This window comes from Nipponia nippon, unplaced genomic scaffold (genome assembly GCF_047370975.1).
Source record: "Nipponia nippon isolate SJK-2023a ecotype South Korea unplaced genomic scaffold, ASM4737097v1 scaffold_18, whole genome shotgun sequence".
NCBI classification, from domain to species: Eukaryota; Metazoa; Chordata; class Aves; order Pelecaniformes; family Threskiornithidae; genus Nipponia; species Nipponia nippon.
The window spans coordinates 9664792-9677267 of NW_028262334.1; the positions used below are offsets into that span (position 1 = coordinate 9664792).

At 67.0% G+C, this 12476-nt stretch overlaps 1 protein-coding gene across 4 annotated transcripts; it reads right to left on the reverse strand.

Annotated features, from left to right (window-relative positions):
- Window positions 1-1604: 1604 nt before the first annotated feature.
- On the reverse strand, window positions 1605-11209 carry TBX1 (T-box transcription factor 1). Of its 4 annotated transcripts, XM_087754567.1 has the most exons (9): window positions 11002-11069; window positions 9728-9897; window positions 9492-9679; window positions 6215-6316; window positions 4806-4977; window positions 4457-4612; window positions 3080-3147; window positions 2762-2862; window positions 1605-2026 (listed from the first exon to the last, which is right to left on the reverse strand). In XM_087754567.1, the coding sequence occupies exons 1-9, from the start codon at window positions 11033-11035 to the stop codon at window positions 1605-1607; spliced, it is 1413 nt and encodes a 470-aa protein (XP_087610693.1). In that variant the 5' UTR covers window positions 11036-11069. The 4 variants fall into 4 exon arrangements, with proteins under 4 accessions (XP_087610693.1, XP_087610694.1, XP_087610691.1 ...); XM_087754568.1 differs by having other exon boundaries at window positions 9492-9948; window positions 11002-11209; XM_087754565.1 differs by having other exon boundaries at window positions 9492-9897.
- Window positions 11210-12476: the final 1267 nt, after the last annotated feature.

A 12476-nucleotide genomic window follows, 5' to 3' on the forward strand; every position in this document is an offset into this window, starting at 1 on the left:
TAGCCTGCATCCCTTCTTAATCCCTTCCAAAAAGTTTTGGAAGCCCAAAGCCCACTGCCAGAGATGGAATAAACATTGCTATTAACACTGCCACCTGCACAAGGGAAGGATTATGTTTTAAAAGATCTGTAGTGAAAATGCACAAACATGGATGAATAGAGGACTTACTTAAAAAAAAAAAAAAACACCACATTTCTTTTCATAGAGTCATGTGGAAAAATCAGAAAAGTGTTCATAATACTGTATACCAACGCAGCTGAGGAGCTGTTCAATACCTTCTGTGAACACAAAGCAACTGCCCTTCGGTGAGCATCTGACAAAAAAACGCAAGCCAACTATTCAAAACACATCACTGGAGAAACTGTGATGAACAGGCCCATCTTTTCAACAACAAGGAAAGACTACTGAAGGAAGATATTAAAGAAAAAAAGAAAAAAGTACTTACCAGCTCTAAGAGGGAAGATGCAGCAAGCAGGTAGGTGCAGAATAGGTGCTTTGGGACTACTGCAGTTTGGGTCAGCCCAATATAAGGGGTGAGGCATTCTGGGGAAAAAACCCTGAAGTTCCACTACAAGGCACCTCTCAGCGGGGAGCACCAAGAGCCCGGGAAGGGTGCAGGAAGGCAGCACTGCGAGGCTGCCTGGGAAGCAGCCAGTCTACAAACTATTGCTGAGGATGCGCAGCCTAAACTCTGCGGGTATTGCCCCCACCCCAGCTGGTTCTTACGCCGGAGCAGCCACCGTTGTGAAAACAAGAAGCTGTACATGGCTGCGCTCTTGGGCACCGGCTCCTCTCAACAGCTCCAGAAAACGCCGTTGTGGTTAAGTTGCCCCAATGAACCCCAAAACTCACGAGCAGGTCAGGACCGCGGGAGAAGCGGACAATTGGTTCTGACAGTGAAGATTCAAAGCGCTCCCTTAAGCTAAACTCTGCATCCTCTGGCAGCCTCCTCAGAGAGCCACCGCGCCAGAGCGGAGAGAGAGGCCCCACTCGGCATGCGCAGAACGAGACCCCGTCCCCGGGGCCGCCGCGGCCGGGGGCGGCTGTCCGGCGCTGCTCGCGGCCCTCCCGGCTCGCTGCTAACGTTACGCGTTCCGCTGCGCTGGGAAACACCCGTGGCACCGCCGGAACGGGCGGCAACACCGAATCTCGCATCAGGAGACGCGGCGGGCGAGTGAGAGGGGGCCGAGTCACCTCGCCGCTGCCCCGTCCTCCCACCGCTTCCCAGCGGCCCGGCGGTCCCCAGCGCCCGGCGCGCTCGCGGGGCATCCGCAAGATGGGGCAGGGAGAAGGGAGATAACGACATATGGCTTCATTTATCAAAGTGCAGCTGCGGGCCACACCGCAACGGGGAGCGCCCGGCCCCTCGCCGCCGCCGCCCGCCCTCGCGGCCCGCCGACGGCTGAGGAGCGGGCGGCGGGCCGCCGCTTCCTGCGATTGGGCTCTCCGGTTGTCGATCAGGCCAAGCCGGCCTATCAGCTCGCTCGTAAGGCGGGAAGAGAGGGAAGGGCGGGAAGGCGGGCAGGACGGTAACGGTCGCGGCACGCGCGGCCGCCGCCGGGCTCTCGCGCCGTCGGCGGCCGCGCGGGGCGCGGGCGGCGCCGTTATCGGGGCCCGTAGTCGTAGGTGGCGGGGGCGCCGGCCGGCGAGTACACGTTGGCGGCCGCCGCGTTGACGTGGTGGTGGTGGTGGTGGTGGTGGTGGTGGTAGCCGTGCCCGCGGATGCTGGGCAGCGGGTACGGGGCGGGCCGGCTCTTCGCCCCCAGGTAGTGGTCGTAGGCGGCGGCCGCCGGCGGGTACTTGTAGGGGTGGTGGTGGAGCGGCTCCGAGGCGGCGGGCTCCAGGCGCAGTTCGTGGTGGGGCGGGCTGGGCCGGCCGCCGCCCAGCGGCACCAGCCCGGGGCCGCCGGCGCCCGGCAGCGCGGGGCTGAGGACGCGGGACATGAGCTGCTGGTGCGCGGCCTCGGCGTGCAGCGGCGTCCCGCCGGCCGCCTCCCGCTCGTACTCCCGGCGGCTCTCGGCGGCATCTGCGGGGGCACACAGCGTCAGCCCGCGGCCTCGGCCCGCGGCCTCGGCCGGGCAGCGGCGCGCAGCGGCACAAGCGGCGCGGCGGCAAGCGCGGGGCTCGCGGGCGGGTGCGCGGCGCGGCCGGGGCCTTCCGACGGCGGAGCCGGAGCCGGAGCCGCGCCGGCCGACAGGCCGCCACACGCCTGAGATTCTGCAATTGTGTAACGCTAAACAAATACAGACTTCCCTTTATTTTGCAAGCCCGGAGTGTGTGGAAGAAAGGCCCCTGGTTGCCTTTGCAGTTGTTTGCTCTGCGTAGTGGGAGTCAACGGGCAGAGGGGCTGCTCGACCCGGCTGCGGCTCCCCAACGGGAGCGGGTCGGCGCGGAACGCGTTTGAAGGGCAGTGCCAGCAGGAGCCAGCGGCCCTGCCCGAAAAGCTGCACTTGCCGCTGAAAAGTCAAAAATGGGACACTGAAGGGAAAGGGCAGTGTTTTTAAAGCAGCAAAGTTGCTGAAGTACAACAACAGTGAGTGGTTTAGACCTGAGAAAAATTAATTAGGCTATGAAGGTGGCTATTTTTGTTTAAAAACTAGGAGGTAGTGCAAAGCTGACGAGCAATGGAGCGGTGCCCGCTGCAGGCGGCTGCACGCCGGCATGGCGAGCAAGGCGGGCCCCAAGCATGCGTGTGCCGAGGCTGGCCGTGTGGGCCAGCAGGCCAGGGTGACGGGCTGGCCCGGCCTCTGGGGGCTCTCACCTTTCTCTGTCCCGTTCTGGTGGGCCGGGGAAGAGACTGGATTCCGGGATCTGGCAAAAGCGCTCATGAGAGGAAGAGCCCCTGGCCTGTGATTCCTGGGCCTGGAAGAAGAAGAAGGGGAGAGGTGATACAGGGCCAATGGTCCCACAGAATGAGCGCTTGGACCACTGCTGCTGTGAGCTGCAGCAGGCAAAGAGGGCCTGACCCAGTGTACCCTGAACTCCGTGCAAGCCTCGTGCAAATGCATGCTGGACAGGTGCATGCTAAACTGGGGGCGAGAGTGGGGTGCAGTCGTAGTCAGTAAAGACGCAGCCTTACCAGTCCTCAGGGTCGCAGTCTCTGAATCCCTTGGCGAAAGGGTTGCTGGCGATCTTCAGCTGCGTGATCTGTAAGGAGAAGCGGAGCAATGTCTCAAAGCGGCACACGCGGGGCTCCCCGGTCAGGCAGCGAGCGTGTCCCCGAGCAGGCTTTGGGAGCCGCGGTGCCTGGTCCAACGGAGAGGGCCCGGGTGGCCGGTGGAGCCAGGCGCACTCTGCCACAGAGCACAAACGTGCTTTCCCCCGTTAGAAAATGTGGGCTAGTAGGCTACCTAATACGAGTTCAAGGCGAAGGGAGAGGCAGCCCGACGCGGCTGCAAAGGCTGTGTAAATGCACTTGTAAGAAAATGCCACATTATATGGGTCACCACCGGAGCAGCTAAGACAAATCACTGGATAAATCATACTTATGTATTTATTTAATTCACCGGGGAGAAGGCAGGACATTTTCTATATTTAAGCAAATCCACGGATAAAGTATGTGATTGTGAGTTTCCGGAATGGGTTGAAAAACAAACTTTAAGCCCCTCAGTGACAGTTCCAGCCTTAGAGGTCAAACTGATAGAAAGCAGGAGAGACAGAGCAGCTGTCCGGAGCCATCAGGCAAATGCCAGCCGGGGAGGGACTCCGGAGCCCCTTAAAGGCGCAGCCCTGCTCCGGGCGGGGACCCCGGCTGCCCCGCTCCGAGCCCCCGCGGCGGCTGGCGCGGCCGGGGGCGGCTGGGGGACAGCCCCGGGACGGGGACAGCCCCGGCGCGGAGCCCGGCTGGGGGACAGCCCCGGGATGGGGACAGCCCCGGGACGAGCCCGGCGGCTCGGGGCAGCGCTGCGGAGCCCCCTCCGCACTCGCGGCCGGGATTCCCGCTCTGCGCGACGCTGGTGCGATTTAGAGACGCAGTTGGATTACGCGCTGCCCAGAAATCCGCATCAGATTCGGGAGGGTGGGTTGGTGTATTTCGGTTTTTCACATGCAATTGCGTTCTGGGCAGGAACAGACCGCCACCAGCTCAGAGAAGTAAAATCGCAGATTTATCCAAACAAATCGTGAGTGACATTTCGCAGCGGGAAGCCCGTAGTTTCCCAGCTAGCCCCGGTCTCGGGTTTACACAGGCAGTGAGGTCCCCCGGGCCGGGGGAAGCAGGGGACGGGGCTCACGTCGCTTCCTCGGCGGGCAGCGGCGCGGCTCCCCGGCTATCGGGTTCCTTGCGCGGCCCCGGAATGGCTTTAGCAGATGGGGAGGGGGAGGCGGGAGCACCCGCAGCCGCCCCGCCGCAGCCGGGAGCGGGGCTGAGCCAGCGCCGGGCGCGCCCGCACCCCGGTACCCCCGCGGCGGCCCCGGCCCCCCTCTGCCGCTGCCCCGGGCCCCGCCGCCGCCTCACCCGGTGGTTCTGGTAGGCGGTCACGGCCGTGAAGCGCGTCTCCTCGAAGACGAAGGTTTTGAAGTTCTCCTCCGCGTATTTCTCGCTGTCTTTCCGGGGGTCCACGTAGACCACGTGAAAGCGCGGCTGGTATCTGTGCATGGAGTTCAAAATGATCTGAATGATAAAACGAGCAAGGAGACAATAACTGATCCAGGCGGAGCATGGAGGAGGAGAGCGCGGCCCCGGCCCTGCCGGCTCCCCGGGCCGCGGGCAGGACGGGGCGCGGAGCCCGGGGCAGGGGCACCCCGGGGCGGGGGGCTCCCCCGCGGCAGCCCCGTGTTCGACGCCTTCCCCCGGGAGCACTTACATGCCCGTTGTCATCCAGCAAATTGTTGGTCAGTTTGAGCTTGTCGAAGGAGACGATCTGCTTCATCCACTGCGCCCCTTTGGCCGGGGAGTCGGGGTGGTAGTGCACCCTGCCGGGGGTGGCCGGGTCGGCTTTGCCGGCCACCAGCCAGGAGGAGCTGTGGAAGGCGTACCTGCCGGAGGGGAGGGGAGGCAGCCTCAGCCCGGGGCCTCGGCCCCCGCCCGCCCCTGCAGCACCCGCAGGGTCCCGGGGGGTCCCGGCCCGCCGGGGGGGGGGCACGGCCGCCCCGTCCCTCCCTCTTCCCAGGGCAGCGGAGGAAGGAGCCCTGCTCCGCGGCCAGGCTCCTTGCGGCGGGAAAACAACGTTTTATCAGGTCGCCGGTGGAACTGGCGGGAGAGAAATCTGCAGGACGGAGGACATTTATGGCTACCTGCGCAGATTTGGGAGAGAAGACACAAAGGCTCCCCCTTCTCCTAAAAAAAAGGGTGAAAGGGAGCCCTCTGTACAGTAATGTTCTGGCTTTAAGTGAAGAGTGGAAATTTATGTGTAGATTAATAGCAGGTCCAGAGTTTAGCAGCCTTGTTTCATTCTTTCAAAGTACATATTCAACAGTAACATTTAAAACAGAGAAACCAATCTTCTATACACGTGTTTACTTTAAAAGCCAGTGTTTGCACAGGGGGAATTAGACACCATTGGACTCCAGCAGAAACATTACTTTTTAAAGATATACTCAATTGGATGTTATATATCCCACTTCCCTTGACAAGCAAACATTTCTAGGACGCCCTGAGAATTTGGATATCTGTCTAAATATTTATATATCGGACCCTGCAATTCCTATGCCGGCTGCTTGCTCGGCGTCCTGATCTGAAGCTAAATACATAATGCGCCTTTCACTGTCTTTAAATTGAAGGGGTGGCGAACCAGACCGCATCGCTGCCTTGCGCCTCGCCGCTTTCCCAGGCCTTCCTCCGCTGCCGCTGGGAACAAGGGCCGGGTGTCGCGGCTCGGGCGGCCGGTGCCTCCCCAGCGCACAACGCCCGCTCTCTTCACCCCAGCACCCCGCGGGCTCCCCGGCGGGCACGGCGCAGCCCCGGAGGCCACCGGGCCGGCACCGCCGGGCCGCCGGCCCCAGCCAAGAGGCTGCGGCACCCGCGGAGCGCCGCGGGGGGCTGCCGGGGGGGAGCCCAGCTGGGGACGGGGAGCAGCGGGACGGGGAGGGCTGTTCTGGGCAGGAGGAGGCGGCTCCTGCCCTGCCGCCCCGCGCCGGGCTGGCCCCGGGCGCCGCAGCGGTGTGGAGCGGACCCCGGGCAGCCGCACCCCGCCGCTCCGCCTCGTCCCGCACCGACGCGTCCCGGCCCGGGGCGCATCCCCCGGCCCCGCGGGGCGGGCAGGGCGTTACTTGCCGGTATCGCTTGTCGTCCACGGGGACGAAATCCATCAGGAGCATGTAGTCGGCCATGGGGTCCATCCCGAATATCTTCACCTGGAAGGTGGGGAACATGCGCCTGGCACAGAGAGGAGAGAGAGGAGAGCTGAGCGGAGGGGAGGCGGGGAGCCGCGAGGCGCCGGCCCGGGGGTGCTCAGGGCCGGGTGCGAGAGCCCCGCAGCCCTCCCGGCCCTTCCCCTCCAGCCGCCCCGGTGCCCGCCCGCTTGCGATGCCGGGTCCCCGCGCAGGAACCGCCGGCCGGGACGCGAGGAGAAGGGGAGCGGGGCTGCCGCGTCCCCCGGCCCTCGGCAGCGTCCCGACGGAGGAGCCGGGGCAGCGCTGGCGGCCCTGCCTCTCCCGCCGGCTCCGGGACCCTTTGTGCCGGGCACCCGAAGTGCCCCGCCGGGGGGAACGAGCGGCACCGCCGCCTTCGCCATGGGGAGACACAAGTGGAAAGAATTTCCTCCCCGCTGTTTCCCCATCCTTCCAGCTGACCCGATTTGAGGCAGATGCAAGGCATTACCCCGTCCCGGGACGCACACCCGAGCCGGGGGCACGTCCAGAACCTCCTGCGGGGGACGCGGGGGGACCCAGTCCCCGCTCCTGCGGTTTCCGCGCCCCCGAGAGCTGCGCCCGTTTTACAGCGGCGGCTACAGCAGCAGCGCGGTCCCTGGGGCCGGCGGGAGCCCTCCCGCAGCCCGGGGCGGCGAACGCACCCCCCGGCGGGGCAGGGACTAGAGGGCAACGGGGATGTCCCGGCGAGCCCCCTCCCGGCTCCGCTTCGTTGCCAGAGCCCGGTCGGGCTCCGGGTCCCCGCACCTTCGCGGGGCGAGAGGAGAGCGGGAAGGAGCCGGGGCTCCCGGGCAGGGCAGGTCGGCCCCGGGGCTGCCCCCACCGCTCTGCTCCGCGCAGACCCCGGGGACCCCAGGCTGAGCCGGGGGCGCGGGTCCCCCGCTCAGGGAGGGCACGATTCCTTCGAGGGGCTGCGGGCCGAATGCGACCGGGGGTGGGCTAAGGGAGGGGGCCGGGGCGGCCCCCCCGTCCCTCCCCCCCTCCCTCTGCAGACACCGGGGACAGGGCCCGGCCCGCGGCTCCCCGGCGGCACACGCCGGAGATGCGCCGGGGCTCGTTACGGCTCCGGTTTTGTTGGATATTTGCTTCCCGAGTAGGGAACGACAGCGGGCGGCATTTCGGGAAGGGGGTTTGCAGCCGTTGAAAAACCAAACTCGCAACACCCGCTGGAAAATCCACCCGATCGAAACCGCAGATGGAGAGCCCCCCCCGGCTCACTGCCGGGGCGCACGGCCGGACCCGCTGCGCCTCTTCCCGGGGCTTTTTTGGTTGTGTGCCGCTGCTCCCCGCCGGGGAAAGGCTGCCTGCGCCCCCCCGGCTCCTTCCAGCCCGGGCCCGGGTCGGGCGGCTGCGCCTCCCTCGCTGTAACGCTTTAGCAAACGCTGGAGGACGTTTCCAATCGCTCCCTCTGTCATTATTATTTTTAAAGGTGTAAAAGCCCCCATTAGCTCCGGTTCCGGTGTTTCTTGTTTTAAAACTTAGTTTTAAAACAAACAACTCGAGATGATAAGACCCACCTAGACAAACAGCAGGGCCAGCCCAGAGGCGCTGGGAGAGAACAGGCTTCGCAGCGCCTTCCCCGAGCCTTTTCCTGCTGGTTTTTACCCCGTTTTCTCCTGTTTTTACCCGCCTGTCTGGAGATTTGTCGGTGTCATAAAACAAACGAAAAGGAGGGGGGAACAGCCCCTGATTCAAATCGAGTTGGTTCATTTCCGAGCCCGTTTGGAGTGGGTATTTGCAATCCCTTCGCTGTCCTGGGAGAGCGAGGAAAGCCAGGGCGAAGAGCTCCTGTTTGCAGGGAGCCTCCGCCTGGAGCCTGACCGACCTTTTCCGCTAAGGAAAGCAGCGCCGAGCCCGGCGCCGGGGCAGGCTCCGTCTGCGGGAAATCGCGCCCGGGGTCCCGCAGCGCCGCGCCGGCCCCTCCGCCGGCGGCTGTTCCACCGAGGACCGCGGTGATTTTTTTATTTTAGTAAATCGCTAATTTTTTAAAAAAAGTAACTGCGTATATATAAATATATTTCATTTTTTGCACCTTCGGGACCCTCAAAAGCGCTGGAGGGAGACCGGGAGCGCACGGCGGCGGTCACGGCCCCGGGGACGGGGGCTGCGGCAGTGCCCGGGGCTCCAGCCGCCGCCGCTGCAGCGCTCCCCGGGGCTCACGGAGAGCGAGCACCGCCGGATTTGTTAATTTGTTTGTTTTTTCGTTTCTCCCCCCCGCTGCCGGATCGCTTTAAATCAAGGGAAGAGCCCAGAGCCGGAGAGATGCGCTCGCCCCCCCGAAGGCAGCGTTCGCCCGGAGCCAGCGCGGGGAAAGCCCCGCAGCTCTGCCCGAGCGGCCGCGGCCACGGCGCTTCCCGGCGATCGCAATTAAATGCAGTCATTAACCGCCGTAATTGGGGCTCCTCTTCCCCCCCACGTGTTTTCCTCGTTTCTAACGCGGCCGCATCAGCCGCTTCCTTTGTTCCCTGGCCGGGAGCGGGGTCCCGGCCCGCGGGGCCGAGCCGAGCCGGGCCGCCGGCGGAACGGCGCCGCGGCGGCCGGAGCAGGGCCGAGGAGAGCCGGGCTCGGCCGGGCTCGTTACTCGATAGTCGGGAAAAGCAGCAGCCCTGGAGGACGTTTCAAGGTGCAGAACTCGGGGCTGCTTGCGTCCCCGCCGGAAGGAAAAGATCCGCCCGTGCTAAAAATCTGTTTCGCTGCAGGTACGGGACGGGCGGGTTTGCCAGCCCGCTCTTCCCCCCGTGCCCTCGCCGTCCGCCCCGGCAGCACCGCGTCCCCCGCAACAGGGCTCCGAGCCCCGTGCGGGGCAGCCGAAAGCCGAGGGCGCCCGGCGGAGCACCGCGCCCTTCCCAGCGGGGGCGAAGCGCGGCGGCGGAGCGCCCGGCGCGGCTCCCCCGGGCCGGGCCTGGCCGGGCCCCCTGCCCGCCGCCTCCAGCCCGCGGGAGCCGGGCGTTCTCCCCCGCAGCCTCGGGGCCGCGGGGGCTCGCAGATGCCGCCCCGGGAGAAGCCCGAGGATCAAATGACGGCGACCGCCGGGCCGGGCCGGGCCGCCCCGCAGCTCGCCCTTGGCCAGCCTCCGTTTTCCCCCACACCGCGAAGGCGGCCGCCTGCGGCCGGGCCCTCCCGCCCCGGCTGCCCGGGGGGAGCGGCGGGCGAGCTGGGGCCGCTCGGGGGCTCGCACTGACCTGCCGGCCTTGGTGACGATCATCTCGGTGCCCAGCTGGTTGAACTCGTCCCACAGCGCCTTCATCTCCAGCTGGACGCTCACGTTGGCCACCTTCGGGTTCTTCTTCACCGGCGCCTTGGCCGCGGCGGCCGCCCCCGCCGAGCAGCCCGAGACGGTGGCCGGCCCCGCGGCGGCTCCCCCGGCGCCCTCGGGCGGCTCGGGGCCGGGGGGCGGCGGGTTGGCCCCGGCCGCCGCCCCGCCGAAGGGGTAGCCGTGCTGGGGCTGGGGCGGCGGGTGCGGGTGCTGCTGAGCCGTGCAGGGCTCGTAGTGCGGCGGCTCATGCTGTCCGTACGGGTCCCCCGGGGAGGGGGAGAGGTGGTACCCCCCGGAGGCGTTCAGGCTGCTCAGGCTGTTGGCCGTGAAAGCTGCAACATCGCAAAAATGGGACAGCTGGGTGAGCCAGGGGCTGGAGATAGCTGAAATCATTCCAAAAACAGGCGGTCAGGGCTCCGCTCCGGTCCCGCTTGCCCGCAGCTCCGCGCCGCTCCGCGGGGCGCCCGCCGCCCTCCCCGCGCCCGGCCCAGCGGGGCGCCTCCCCCTTTCCGCTTTGCTTGGCCCCAGCCCCGCTCCCCCCGGGGCAGGCGGGGAGCTCGCTGCTCCCGCTGCCTGCCTGCCTCCGATCTTTTTTATTTTTTTTCCTTTTTTTTCCTTCTTTTTTTTTTTTTCCTCTGCAAACCCGACAGATCTGCCAAGAGCCGCGGCGGTGCAGAGCCCGTGCTATCTCTGCAGAAGGCCTCCCTCGCCGCACACGATTTGGGACAAAGCAAACTCCCACCCCACCCCCCCCAAAAAAAAAAAAAAAAAAGAGGAGGAGGGGGGAACTCAAAGAACGAAACCGGTTCTTATTTCCGTGTAGCTACGGAGCTGCAGGTAACGTCCCTCGCTCTGGGGCCGCGGCTGACAGGGGAAGACGGATCTGTTTTGGCAATCCCCCCTTCTTTCCATCCCCGGGCGAGAGAGGGGGAACAGACGGGGCCCGGAGCAGAGCCCCGGGTCCGCGCCGAGGGGCGCCGGGACGGCCCCGGCCGCGCAGCCCCCGGCCGCCGGCCCGAGCGGGCCCTGCGGAGCGGGACAGGCCGCCCCGGCTGCGGGCGGCCCCTCCGGCGCCCGGGGGGCTCTCGGCCCCTTTCCGCCGCGGCCCCCAGGCCGGACAGGGGCTGCCGAGGCGGCGGGGGCCGAGCCCCGGCCCGCCGCCGCCCGGGGATGCTCCGGCTCCTCCGAGGAGACGCGGGCCCGAGCGGCGCAGCCGTCGGAAGCCGCCGGCGGGGCAGGGGCAGCGCCCGGTTGCCCGAGGGAGGGCTGCGGGGCCGCGGGGGGCAGCGCAAGGCCCCCTCCGAGCGGTCCCGCGGGCAGGCCGCGCTCCGAGCGCTGCCCGGGCCCTGCCGCCGGCCGGGCCGCCTGAGGAGAGCCCGAGCCGCGGCGGCCGGGGTCCGGTCCCCGCGGGCTGCGGGGCCGAGCGCGGCGCTCACCTTCCATGTCCCTGGTGACGGTGCTGAAGTGCATCTTCTGCGGGCGGCAGCCGGGGCGGGCGGGCGCGCTGCGGCCGCCGCGGGGCTCCTCCAGCGCTGCCTGCCCTGCTTGCTCGGCGGCGGCGGCGACTGAAATCAGAGAGGCGATACTGAAAGCATTTGCCTTGGGAGACAGAGGGCTGTTTTCGTCCATAGGGGAGACACCAATGCAGGAGCAGCAGCCGCGGCAGCCTCCCACCACGAGCCCCCCCTCCCACCCCCTCACTCCCCTCCTTTCTACCGCACCATCCAGGGAGGTGCGAGCGAGACCCCCCTCCTTCCAGACGGGGGGGAGGGAAGCTTCAAAAAAAAAAAAAAACCAACAGAAAACAACCCAAACCCTCCGTCCCCCCCCGCCCGGGAAGGGCGTTGGGGAGCAAGAAACTTCCCCGGGGCCCTTTGCAGCCAGCGCCGAGCACCGCAACGGCCGGATCGAGCCCTGTCAGCGAGAGGGGGCCGGGGAGAGGGCGAATAAATAAATAACCCCACCAATTTCTTCCCCGGGGCCTCAGTTTCTCTCCCCCCAACTTCGTTCCCTGCGATTTATTAATTTATTTTCTCCCTTCCCTTCCCCCCCAGCCACCACCTCCTGCTTCTGCCCCCCCCGTCCCCTCCTTTTCTCCTGCACGTAGGGAAAGTGGCTCCCTTATAGGCGCTTTCCCCATCAGTGGCTGGGAGGCGTCACATGGAAGCCGGGGGTGTTTGCCTGCAGCGGCGGCGGCGGCGGCGGCGAAAGCGAAGTGAAACTCCTGCCGAGACGGTGTCAAAGGGCCGGGGAGGCCCTTCCCCGCCTCCCGGGCCCGGCGAGCGGCCGGCGAGGAGGGCTGGGATGTGCTGCGGGGCGGGCGGAGGGGCCGGCGGTGTCAATCACGGCGGCGGGAGCCGGCCGACGGGAAGGGAAGGGAAGGGAAGAGCCGAGCCCGGCCGAGCCGAGCCCGGCGTCAGGCTGCGGATGTCCGGCACCGAGCGGGGGGATTGCTCCCTCCCTCCGGCCCGCAGCCACCGCGGGGCCGCGGGCTGGCCCGGCCCGGCCGCGGGGGCTCGGCGGCCGCGGGGACCCGCAGCCCGAGGGGCCGCAGCAGGCGGGGGCCGGGCACGTCGGGGTGCGCTGCGGGCGCGGGAACCGCCGGCCTCCTCGCCGGGGCGGGATGGGAACCCCAGCCCCCGGCCACCAAACCCCCAAAGCACCCGCCGGCGTGCGAGCATTTCCTTCGCCGAAAAAAGCGGGGAAAACGGAAAGCCACCGGCGGGGCGGCCAGCGAGCCCCTGCCCGGCCCGGCCTGGGAGCCCGCTCCCTCGGCAGCACCTGCAGCGCCCGCCTGGGCCGGGGGCCGCCGCCTCGGTCCCCCTCGCCCCGGCGGGGCTGGGGCGCTACTCACCCTCCGGCACCGGCGTCCCCCGGGCCCTTCCTCCGCATCGGCGCGGGCCGAGGCGGC